Raw genomic sequence first — 12,620 nt, forward strand, 5'->3', positions numbered from 1 at the left:
AAGTTTACTTGGGTTGACTGGCTGCATTTTTACAAAGTAAATTACTCCTTTTAGTAATTATGTAATCACAAATAGAATAGAATGCTCAAAAGGCATCACTAATGCTCAGAGATGTCCTATTTTCTAATTAGCTAAGAAAGATTTCTCCAGCCTAAAAAGAAAATAGATGAACACTGGCAGAAATATCAGCTATCCAATAATTTTAAAATGCTTTTTACAATAGCTCTGCCTTTCAGCAACTTAGCAGTAAAGGCAAAACGTCAGCCAGGTAGATAAAACTGTAGCTTTTAAAAGAGGAGGTTGCTGGTTCTGTTCCTGCCTTTGAGTCTCTGTGAGACTCTGAGCAAATCACTTAACCTATTTGTGTTCAACTTTATAAACAGTGTGTTAAATATGCAATAATAATACAGACACTATTTAAATGAATTGAATTTAATTAGAAAAAACAAAATCAGTAATTTAGCAGAGCACAGTGATTGAGATGAAATGATCCCACAAAACTGGCACAGTATGACGGCCCTGAACTTACAGATTTAATGTCACATTTGGTTAGCTTAGGTTAGGTTAGGGAGACTTTATTATCACAGAGGGACATTTGTTTGCAGCAGGAAAGTACAAAACATAAGACATTGTTACACAGAAAAGGAAATAAGACAGAACACAACAAATGAAAAACAGTGTTATTATAAGTACTCACAATCAAGATTACTACAAAGAAGAGTAATTACCTTAAACAGTACCCAAAATATTAATTCAGAATTCAACAACATACCTACAAGTAACATAATTCAAACTGCCTACAGCTCTGGGAATAAGCAAGTTCTTAAATGTGTTGCTTTTTACCCCCAGGAACCTATCCCGATTTCTCTACTTGGAATAAGGATGAATATGACAGTTTTGCTTTCTGTTAACAACCAGGCGATTAAAGTGCATATAAACACACGCAATACCTCATTCAAATGTCAGGTCTGTGAACCTCTAAAATCATTCGTGTATAATATAAGCAGAAGAGGAGACAGCAGCTGCAGCATTGAGGTAACACTATGTAAGTATTGAAGCCTTCAAAAAAACAGCCATTAACACTCACTCTTCTTGAATCCGCAACACCAAGTTAGGGTCCAAACAGAATTTGTCAACTAAAATGTGGGGTTGGATTGTATTAAAGCTGACGAGAAATCTACATGTAGCAATCCTGAGACTTTTTTGGCCCTTCCAAGTGCTCGTACTGTACATTCAGCAGTGCTGTTATATAATAACCATATCAATATATGTTACGTGGTTACTTTGTTTAGTATTTGTCTTGGATGCTTACTGACAACCTTTATCGATACTGTACAAAAGTAGCAAAAATAGATCGAGTTTCTTGGCCCCTCACATTGACAGATGGGCACACTACATAATTTACAGTTAAAGCGCTTTCCATCCGCTTTCCTTTTCGCTTGGCGAATAGAGTACGTTCATGATGTTCTGTCTTCTACTACCGTAAGCAGAAAAAGTCTGTAATTGAAGTTCTGCACATGCTTAGGATGGGCTGCGTGATCAACACCACATCTGTCACCAACAACCTGGAGGGCCACGAGCGAAGTTGGGCGCGCAACCGCCACAAGGGCACGCATGACCCGGATGTAGAATCCGGCCTTTCCTGGCTGGCGCTTTCGCGCGATGTAGGTGTGCGTTTGGTGAGCAGTGGAACCTTTGGCACAAAAGGAATGCACGTAATTAAAGATATCCTTTCAGGTAAGAATGTTTTAATTTATTGTATGCGTGCATGTATGTATATTTGTGTGAATAACTCGAGAAAGAGTTAAAGGAAGGCACAGTTCCGTTTTTTATTGGGATTGGAATATTGCAGAGGTTTCTGTCAGCTGTTTCTCTGCTCCATGACTTGTTCGGTTCTCATTTTCACGTAAACGAACGCAGGGAAAATTGTCTTAAAGAATATCGCCAAGAAGTGAAATGCCAGCATTGGAATGAGAGATTAACTTGTTGCGTGGTTGACAGAAATACATAAAATATTATATGTTCTCACATAGCCTTTTTTTCATAGAACACTCCCAAGTGGTGTGCTAGTCTGTGAGAAGTAACCGTAATTATGCCATTTTATCCATGTTCTAAGCAGTATATTCAAATCTAGTCACATGTTTTGTGTGATGATTGATAGATAAAAATCTGAATTGGTGAAAATCTTAACGCAGGCCTACTGTATTCTTGATGAGGTCGGTGCAGGAAAAAAAAACCATTAGAATAGTGAATTACAGTAAACCAAGGAAGTGTCCCCTAATGACTCGAGCACCCTCCTAAATCTGAATGCACTGCCAGATATTTTTGGAATTGTCCTTAACAAATTAACAATTTGATCACTGTGCATCAGTTTGATGTGTAATATAACATTTAGACTCAACTTAAGAGGTGAATTTGGCATCTTCTAAATTTATTAATCATTTTGTAAGTTTTTTTTTTTATTTAGTCCTGTTTGCGGAAGACGGCATGATATTAGCTTTCTCAGTTGCATTCAGTAACAGGCAGAAATAAAATAAACAGAGAAAAGACATATTTCCACATTTGTAAAACAGCTTTTTTTTTCTCCTAGCTACTTTTATCAGTTTAATGGTGCATTTTAACCTAAAAGAGTTAAGGGATACAAATGGAAAAACTACACTTCTGGAAATGTTAGTTGTCTTCAATATTCCTTATTAAAAAGGCATACAGAAGAAAGGAATTTCTGGAGTGATTTGGGTGGGTTTTTAAAGAGACTGTGCTTTCTGATTTACTGAAGCTAAGGATATCATGTAATGGGCGTCTGTCATCAATTGAGATGATGATGTCCAATGTTTTCAGCATTGCCTTCTGACACATACTAAATTATCTATGTCAGTCCCAATAACGTTAGCTGCATGTTAGGTAATCTTCTGGTGCTTTTTCAGATTTTGATTTGTAAGACCAACTAAACCAGGCAATGAAGCTGAAGGTGATGACAGGTTGTATCCCGCTGTGATAAAAAGACAACATGAGTTCCTTGTCCACTTTAAACAGTCTGAGTTTACATAGAAGAAATACGCACAGGTTGCATTTAGAATATATATTTTTAGTATTTGTATTATAGTTAAGAATACTAAATAGAGTAGAACCTAAGTACGTATATCCAGTTACTATTTGTGCCTCCTTCCCCTGAACAATGACAGGTGAACATACAGATGTAAGTTAAGTCAAGTATCATTTCTTTTTGACATTCGGAGTAAGAGAGTTCTTACTGCACCAGTTTTGTGGTGTTTGTTAAAATTTGTCCTAAAAATCTTAGATTTCAGAAGTACCCTTCATCAGTTGTATTCAGTGGTTATATACCATGTCAAAAAGGTATTTTTTTTTGTTAATTTCATTTTCATTAAAGGATTAACAGTTTTCTATAGTATAATTTTTTTCTTGCTAAAAATGTATTTATATTTCAATGCACATACTGTGAATTGAGTTCAATTCAATTGCTCATTGACATTTATAAATTTACGTAAGGATTGTTAGGCCCCCAGTGACCACTGGTCTTAATCTTATATGATTTTGTACAGGTTTTTGTCAGTTTTGACATTGGTAAAGTTTTATAGAAGAAACGGAGTACAGCCACATTGAAAATTTTTAGTCAACTTGTTTTATTTTAAAAGTTTTGAAAAATGTGCTGTTGGTTTCCTTAAAGTCACCAACACATTGCTATTGGACAGTTTTAAATAGTTTTTAAATAGTTAAGATAATGTATTAAACTGTTTTGGTAATTAAAGGACTTATATTTTTTTCTGTTTGCAGCCTTCAGTAATATTCACAAAGAAGACCACAGACTGGCTGATTTCTTAGCCTGATCAATGAACTGCTTGATATAATGAAGACTGTATTTATGGTAGCAGAAAAGCCATCTTTGGCACAGTCAATTGCTAAAATCCTTTCACGAGGTAGGGCTGTAAATATTTTCTTTGTGCATTTATTTATTCTGTGTGATATTTACATGCTGAATCTTGAATTATCATAATTACTATTGTGGTGAAAAATGTGTTTACACAATGTTTGATGTGATTTATATGGACTCATACCAAACCAAAAATATTAAATTTAAATTATAAGCTTCTCTGCAGCTACGCAGAGGAAAACTAAGGGCTAATATAATATATACAGTACACTGTTTCACATTTCTTTGGTCTTCTAGAAAATTGGAAAGCAAAGAAATGGACTGGTCAAAATCCCTCCCAATATAAACTGAAATAAGAACCCAAGAGCAATTTAGGCTAGAATAGGCCCTTCATCTGAACATGGCTTGTAATCTGTATTCGTTTAACTTTGAAAAATGTTGTAAAGTCAAGATTTTCAGATCAAAATATGAGTTCCTAATGTAGAGGAACTACTTGACCAGAGCCTAATCAAATCAAATGATGCATGCACATCTTCACTTTGATCAGCTAGCACTGATATCATTTGCCCCACACCAAAGTGCATTAATAGTCCTACTTAAAGAGAAACGTTAATGATATTTTTTGTACACTAGGGTGTTGGTTTATTGACATTATGCATTTTCACAACCCTTGATATATTCCAAAAAATGTTAGATATTGTCTTAGGCTGGGTTGATGCAGTAAAATTATATTTTAAAAATAGCAGAGTAATCGTTTTTGTGTTAAAGACCTTCATGTGGTGTTAATGATCACAACCCATTCAGGGACTATGTAAAAGTGTTACACTATCAATCCAGAGATTTTCATTTCACCTGTTAAAAGGTTAATGGCAGTATAAGAGTTTTAATAATTGAGTACAAACCTGAAACATACAGTTGGTACGGAAAGTATTCAGACCCCCTTCAATTTTTCACTCTTTGTTATATTGCAGCCATTTGCTAAAATCATTTAAATTAATTTTTTCCCTCATTAATTTACACACAGCACCCCATATTGACAGACAAAAAAAATAATTTTTGAAATTGTTGCAGATTTATTAAAAAAGAAAAACTGAAATATCACATGGTCCTAAGTATTCAGACCCTTTGCTCAGTATATAGTAGAAGCACCCTTTTGAGCTAATACAGCCATGAGTCTTCTAGGGAAAGATGCAACAAGTTTTTCACACCTGGATTTGGGGATCCTCTGCCATTCCTCCTTGCAGATCCTCTCCAGTTCTGTCAGGTTGGATGGTAAACGTTGGTGGACAGCCATTTTTAGGTCTCTCCAGAGATGCTCAATTGGGTTTAAGTCAGGGCTCTGGCTGGGCCATTCAAGAACAGTCACAGAGTTGTTGTGAAGCCACTCCTTCGTTATTTTAGCTGTGTGCTTAGGATCATTGTCTTGTTGGAAGGTAAACCTTCGGCCCAGTCTGAGGTCCTTAGCACTCTGGAGAAGGTTTTTGTCCAGGATATCCCTGTACTTGGCTGCATTCATCTTTCCCTCGATTGCAACCAGTCATCCTGTCCCTGCAGCTGAAAAAAAACCCCACAGCATGATGCTGCCACCGCCATGCTTCACTGTGGGGACTGTATTGGACAAGTGATGAGCAGTGCCTGGTTGTCTCCACACATACCGCTTAGAATTAAGGCCAAAAAAGTTCTATCTTGGTCTCATCAGTCTTTTAGCAAACTCCAAGATAGAACTTTTTTGGCCTTAATTCTAAGTGGTATGTGTGGAGACATATGTGGGAAAGATGAATGCGGCCAAGTAAAGGGATATCCTGGACAAAAACCTCCTCCAGAGTGCTAAGGACCTCAGACTGGGCCGAAGGTTTACCTTCCAACAAGACAATGATCCTAAGCACACAGCTAAAATAACGAAGGAGTGGCTTCACAACAACTCTGTGACTGTTCTTGAATGGCCCAGCCAGAGCCCTGACTTAAACCCAATTGAGCATCTCTGGAGAGACCTAAAAATGGCTGTCCACCAACGTTTACCATCCAACCTGACAGAACTGGAGAGGATCTGCAAGGAGGAATGGCTTTGGATCCCCAAATCCAGGTGTGAAAAACTTGTTGCATCTTTCCCTAGAAGACTCATGGCTGTATTAGCTCAAAAGGGTGCTTCTACTAAATACTGAGCAAAGGGTCTGAATACTTAGGACCATGTGATATTTCAGTTTTTCTTTTTTAATAAATCTGCAACAATTTCAAAAATTCATTTTTTTTGTCTGTCAATATGGGGTGCTGTGTGTAAATTAATGAGGGAAAAAATTAATTTAAATGATTTTAGCAAATGGCTGCAATATAACAAAGAGTGAAAAATTGAAGGGGGTCTGAATACTTTCTGTACCCACTGTATAATAACATTTAACAAATGCTGTTTTGCATTGTAGGTTTGAATGTGTTTCTACCATCTATCAGCTGTCTCAGTCACCAAAAATGAACCTTTAGTGAACTTGTCATTTATTTTCTATGGTGTGCTTATGTGAGATTAAACTGCAGTAGCTTTGCTCTCTTCATAACCAATGAGTGAATGATTAATATTTTGATTTTTTTTTCATTTGGGACAATTCTTTTACTTTTGTCAGTTAAATGAAAATGACCTGATTCTTCATTTCCTATAGTGCAGACAACTAAGCTGTTTGCAGAATGTATTTTTTTGCTTTTTGTGACCTAAAGTTTTATTTTTGCTCGGCTTTTAATTGGAATCATTTTGAAACTTTTTCATGACTTCCAGTATCTAGTGATTTGATGAAAAATCAGTCCCTTTATAAGGTGTAGTGTTGTATATAACTCATTCTTTGCAATTGGTACTGATGACATGTTTCTGGGCAGTCTGTCCAGGAAAGGCATAATTTGTTGTATTTCACATAACAAGTGTCTAAGATCAGTTTAAAGGCCATCCTAGATGTGAGGAGGTAACAGATAAAATATCCATGAAAGCAAAACAAATAGATTTTATATAATGGTAAATTGATTTATTCAAGTTATTTTTAGCACTTTTAAAATAAATAAATAACGCTAATATTTCTGTTATTAAGGTAAATATAAATTCTACATACAGACTGATTCCTTCAATCAATGATGCATTTGTACATATAAATAACACAAAGTGAATTAGCTTTTTAAAACTTAAAAAAAAAAAGTCTTAACATTTAGTACACCAGCTGAGTAGAAGTCCTAAAGACCCCTAAATATATACTTCTTAGGTTTTTATATTCTCAAACTCTAATTTTATTCAATACAAAACTTTATAAAGCCCCTTCAAGGCTTGAAATCATGCTACTTGTGCAAAACAAACAAGGGATAACCTAATTTTTACATTTTTTTTTTTTTACATTTTTTTATTCTCTAAACAGTTTACAATAGCTTCTAATCTCTCTTCATTTGGGTTCCTCGGGATTACACAGAGGCAAGCAACTTTCACAGTTTCAAACTCCAGGGTATATTCAGCAGACTCTGAACTCTTTTTCCTTAGTACAGGTATTGTTGCCTTTATGGGAACTGATTCAAGGCTGTAAAGGCTGCTCGTTTTGTTCTTGGATCTGATCGTGCAGTAGTGGGATGTGCTGCATTGTGCCTCATAAATGATCTGTGGCACTCTCTCATTGTCCTGCTTTTTCCTGCAATGATATTATTTGTATTATTTCCATTTTCCACAAAGTTGCTCAGTCCATAAACAGGATATTTTGTCAAGTAAGAGAAACAAATTCAGCCTTATCCTGTTGCATGCACGGACCAATACATCTTTAACTGGTGTTTATCAAAATGCCATTTATCATAAATCACTCAATACTATACAAGGTTTTATTTTACAAAGAATTACTCCATCAAAGTGTAGACTAAAAGTGCATAAAGAACTACACTAGGTAATTGAATAGATATACATTTCACTTACAAATTCAGTTTATATATCTGATCCCAGTTAATGCCACATACAATTCTAAAGCTTTAGACCCTCTGAGTGTTTGTAAAACATTTCTGTGAGGTATAGCAGAAGGAAGCCAGAAGCTCGGTTAGCTTCACAATTATTTTTTTTTTCTTTTTAGAATATATAATGAATTTCTTTTGTGTGAGTAGTAGTAGTTTGAAATTACATTGTGTTAAATGTGTACATCATAACTATGAGCTTTCTGAATACAAAGTAAGTATTGTATGCAAGAGAATTTGTTTTAGTCTTGTGTGGCATTTTAAGATATTTCTTTTCATATACATTGTACAAAATATTGGTTGTTTGATCTAGTTTGGCTGGAGGTGTAAAACAGAAAATGATGACCTTATTGGGTGAGCATTTCAGAAATGTTTTCCTGCATCTGAGCTCCTGTGTCATTGTCAGCAGAAGGCAATAATAAAAATACTTACTCATAAGTCCAGGGAGCCAAACTTCTTTCTTTCAGTAGCAGCTCGCTATTATAGTCTTGGGATAGCTCTAAACTGAGATTGCCTTTTATTATGTTGATGTCTGGATTGCAATTGCATGTGCTGACAATCAGCATTGTAATGCACAATATTTGAATGAGCTGGAAGATAAAATGGAAGATATGCTGATTAGAATATTTGGATTTATTTCACAAAACAGTCCCTCAAGTGACTTGTATTTTAATCTGTTCAGTCTGAACATGCTGATTGTCTACCTTTCATAAGTAATTTGTTTTAAAATGTTGCGTAAGTGCAGTCAACTTTTAGTAAGTAGATTTCACAGAACCTAGAAACATTGATACGTTTTATAACCAGCTTTAATATTTATTTCCATTTGATTTTAACACAAACTACTTTTTGTCTCTGTCCAATTTTTAATTTTGCTCATTATTAACCTTGAATACGTTTTTAAATAGCATTTATTTATTCACAAGAGACTCTTTTTCGCCAGACTTAAAATGTACAGTAGACTTCTTTATTATTCATTTACCATTTTGATTATCCATGCCCTCTGTTTTAGAAGTATTTATACTTTCAGAATGACAGGATTGTAGAATGGTGTTAATTTGATTGAGATCATCCAAGATAATCAGCTTTGAATTTTAAGGTCTCATCATACCAAAAAACCTGGTTGTTGCTATCATGCTGTTAATGCCAAAAGTTTGTGAAGATGAAACTATCCTTGTTTGAAAGTGCTAATGCAAAAGATATGTCAGCTCTCATGTGGCAGGCAAGGGCTAAAATACCAATTCAGAAAAAATGGTTTACCACTGATCTACAAATGGAGGTAATCTAAAGTTCTCATCTGTTAAAGTTCATTAAAAGATCAAGGTATACAGTACTTTGAAGGTATTGGTCTCACATCTACAGGCCTCTATTGAATACTGAAATTAATCAAAGCAGAAGTCAGCCATTACGTTCATACTGAAGAGCAGCCTGCATGGGAGGACACCAAGATGAAAATTGGGGTTTTATAAAAATATATATAATAAATATTGCGGTCCTAAATTTTCAATGTGTACAAATAAAGGCAATGGAACTTAATGTTGTAAAAAAGAAACATTGTGCTGAGCAAGAACAAAACACTGCATTCAAATAATGAAGAATTATCCCATCTGTGATGCCTGGCTGTGGGAGATGGAAGTGTAATAGTTTGGAATCACCAGTGAGCCTAGACAGCTTTCAAACACTGATAAAACAATAATTTCAAGAGTGTATGTGAAAGCAAAGGTACACATCTAAAAGCTGAATCTGAACAGTATATTTTATTTTGAATATCAAAGATGCTAAACACAGAAGTAAATTCATAACTGAATGTCTGTTTTTGACTTCTTGCCAAGTTCTCATTATTCAAACTTAGGTCAAGATCAACATCCATTTTTAATGAAGCTTATTTAGAAATACACAAATTACATTATCATATGAAGTAAGCGTAAGAGTCTGAGCAAGTCGGCAATTATAACGATAAATATTCAGCTCATGAAAGGAAACTGGCTATTGCAGTGTACAATATTTCAACAGAATTGCTTACAAATTTGATTTTATTATTTATTATTTCATGCAAATAATGCCATTCAGTTTTCATAAAAATATACCACATTTTTAGAGATTTATTTTTTTAAATAAGTGTGAGATGAAAAAAATATTTTCAATTCTTTGCATTCCTGAAATAAGTGCCTTACCTTATGGTGAAGCATTTCTCCTGTGCAGTGCCAAGCTCATAAGCTTGAAAGTTCTTGATAGTAAAGTGCTTAGAGTTGCATACTGTGTGTGTTTCTGTGCTCATATTTATATAAAGGCAGACCCATGAATGGGCTGTCCAGGGAAACATTTTTCATCACGTCACAAATGTGTATTACAAATAAATTCTAGTCTCATTACTATTTTTTTCACTCGCTAGATAGCAGGCTGCATCTTGTCATTCATAGTATGCCTTGTGGGCCTAAGCAAGGAGCTGAAAATAAAGCAAACCAGCTAATTGCAAAATAGATAAGACTGCCTCATTCCAAAGTTCTTAAATTAATGCTTTATTGCATGTATATAAATATTTTGCATCTCTTTATAGCCAATTTACTGTTTTCTTTTGTGCCATTGGGCTTTCGCCTAGCTTGCTGCTGACTAACCTGTTAGCACATTATTTTATGTCTGTTCGTTCATTTTCCTTACTCACTTTCTCTAAGTCATTTGGGAGCCACTTCTTTTTTTTTGTCAGCAGTGAACTTTTACATATTCTTGTCATTTATATTGAAGGTACACACCATCATAAATTAACTCTTGATCATTCCTCAGAAATGTTAATTGACTTGACAGCATTATAGGTTGATAGATAAGAAACCCACAGGATTTGTTTAGAGAAATGCAGTACTTCACATAGAGTACATGGTACCTCATGCCTAATTTAAGCCAGGGACCTGAGCACTGTTAATTGTGTAATTGTTACTACCAATCAATATTGTAATTCATTATGACTGCCTGCATGGATGTTGGGGCTATAATGTCATACAGCAGTCGGCACTGCTGGGAATGAATCGAGACTGGAGTGTTTTAAATGCCTTTTCCATGTCTGCATAGATTTTTCCTTCTGAAAGCGCTTTAAGGTTGACTGGTAACTCAGATTTGTTGCAGTTTGATTGAGGAGGTTTCTGCATAAGGTGTGCCTTGTATTGGAGTAGTGCATCATCCAGGTCTGGTTCCTGCCTTGCACCCAGCAGCGCTGGCATATGCTCTGCCCAAGAGACTCCAGAATTGGATTAGATGGGTTCAGTGACAAATGAATACGTGAATACAATAAAGAAATAAAGAATGCTTTAACTGTAGACTTTGTTTTGTTATCAGTAGCTAAATCTATCCTGACCCATGCAATGTCTTATTTTCCAGTTTACCATTCTGTTTTTAAGGTAACTTTAGAGTTGCCAGCAAATGATGCATTATTTTTGATTCCTGCTTGAAATGAACGCCAACAGCAGAGAAAGAGAAGCTCTAATTAGTGTCATGTCTCCAGTGGATTAATGCATTTTGTCAGTACTAATAGTTCTGTTTTGCGACTCTTTATAAAGTCAACTTGACGAACATAATAATCCTTTGAATTCTAAATTATTATTAAACTGACAAAAACCATTTGTTTAATATTTACAAATCTCCGTTTTTTTTTTTAGATGTGTACTAAATAAAACATGATGAAAATGGTAAACAATTTGTCTTGTCCTCTTGGCAGGCAGTGTGACGTAACAGTTAAGGCTTCGGACTTCAAACCCTGAGGTTGTGGGTTCAAAAGCCGCTATTGAGAATGTGTTACCATGAGCAAGTCTCTTAACCTGCCTGTGCTCCAATTAGAAAACCAAAAAGGAATGTAACCAGTTGTAACAAAAATGTTGTAAGTCTCCTTGGATAAAGGCATCTGCCAAATACGTAAATGTAATGTACCGAAGGAACAGCCTTTACATAAACATAATATATTTATTAAACATTATGCATTTTATTTTGAAGGCAAAATTTAAAAATTCAAATATTCATTGAAATAGTCTTGTAAAAGGAATCAAGTGTACAAAATCTTACTCAAATTTTAATTTGACTTTGATTCATTTAAGTAGCTACTTTTTGCTGATATAACAGCTAAACACACATGTGGCATTCTTTCTGTAAGGAAAATCAAATGTTGGTCAGAAAGATCTTCCCAACACTGTTGCAGAAGTTCCCACTAATGTATTAAATTTGTAGGTTTATTTCCTTTCACCCTCCTATCCAGTTCATCCCAAACTTACTCAATGGGATTTAAGTCCGGAGACTGCTAGCCATTCCATGTTTTGAAATGTACCTTCTTGTTCTGTTCTTTTAATGTAGTTCTAACGTTGTCTGGAGGTATGACTTATTAGATGCAGACCAGAAGGTACTGTGTGGTGCTGCAAAATGCTGCGGTAACCCTTTAGATTCAGAATACAAGTCACCAACTCTACCTCCAGCAAAAGAATCTAATGCCATCACACTTCCTCCTCCATGTTTAACAGTTTCTGTCACACACTGAGGAACCATCTTTTCACCAATTCGACTGCGTACAAGTACTGTACTCTGTGTGATGAACCAAAGATTTCAAATTTTAATTCATCGGTCCCACAAAACTTTCCTCCAGTTTGCAGTAGTCCACAGCTGATATTTCATGGCCAAGGCAAAGCCTCACTTTATTTTTCCCTTTAAGGAATGGCTTTCTCTCTGCCACTTGCCTTGTCAAATCTGCAGCACGAAGTCTCCCCTTCACAATAGAAACTAAGACTTGCTGTTTTCAACCATTGTT

At 35.3% G+C, this 12,620-nt stretch overlaps 1 protein-coding gene across 2 annotated transcripts in view; it reads left to right on the top strand.

Moving 5' to 3' along the window:
- Positions 1-1,630: 1,630 nt before the first annotated feature.
- Positions 1,631-12,620, top strand: part of top3b (DNA topoisomerase III beta) — a 40,453-nt gene continuing 29,463 nt past the window's right edge. Inside the window, exons 1-2 of one of the 2 annotated variants that reach the window (XM_039771556.1) lie at positions 1,631-1,737; positions 3,793-3,935. In XM_039771556.1, the coding sequence (XP_039627490.1) occupies positions 3,866-3,935 (70 nt within the window). In that variant the 5' untranslated portion in view covers positions 1,631-1,737; positions 3,793-3,865. Of the gene's footprint in view, positions 1,738-3,792; positions 3,936-12,620 lie in introns of those variants that run through there. The other variant, XM_039771557.1, reaches the window with a different exon arrangement.

The sequence above is a fragment of the Polypterus senegalus genome, chromosome 12, assembly GCF_016835505.1.
Source record: "Polypterus senegalus isolate Bchr_013 chromosome 12, ASM1683550v1, whole genome shotgun sequence".
Classification (NCBI taxonomy): domain Eukaryota; kingdom Metazoa; phylum Chordata; class Cladistia; order Polypteriformes; family Polypteridae; genus Polypterus; species Polypterus senegalus.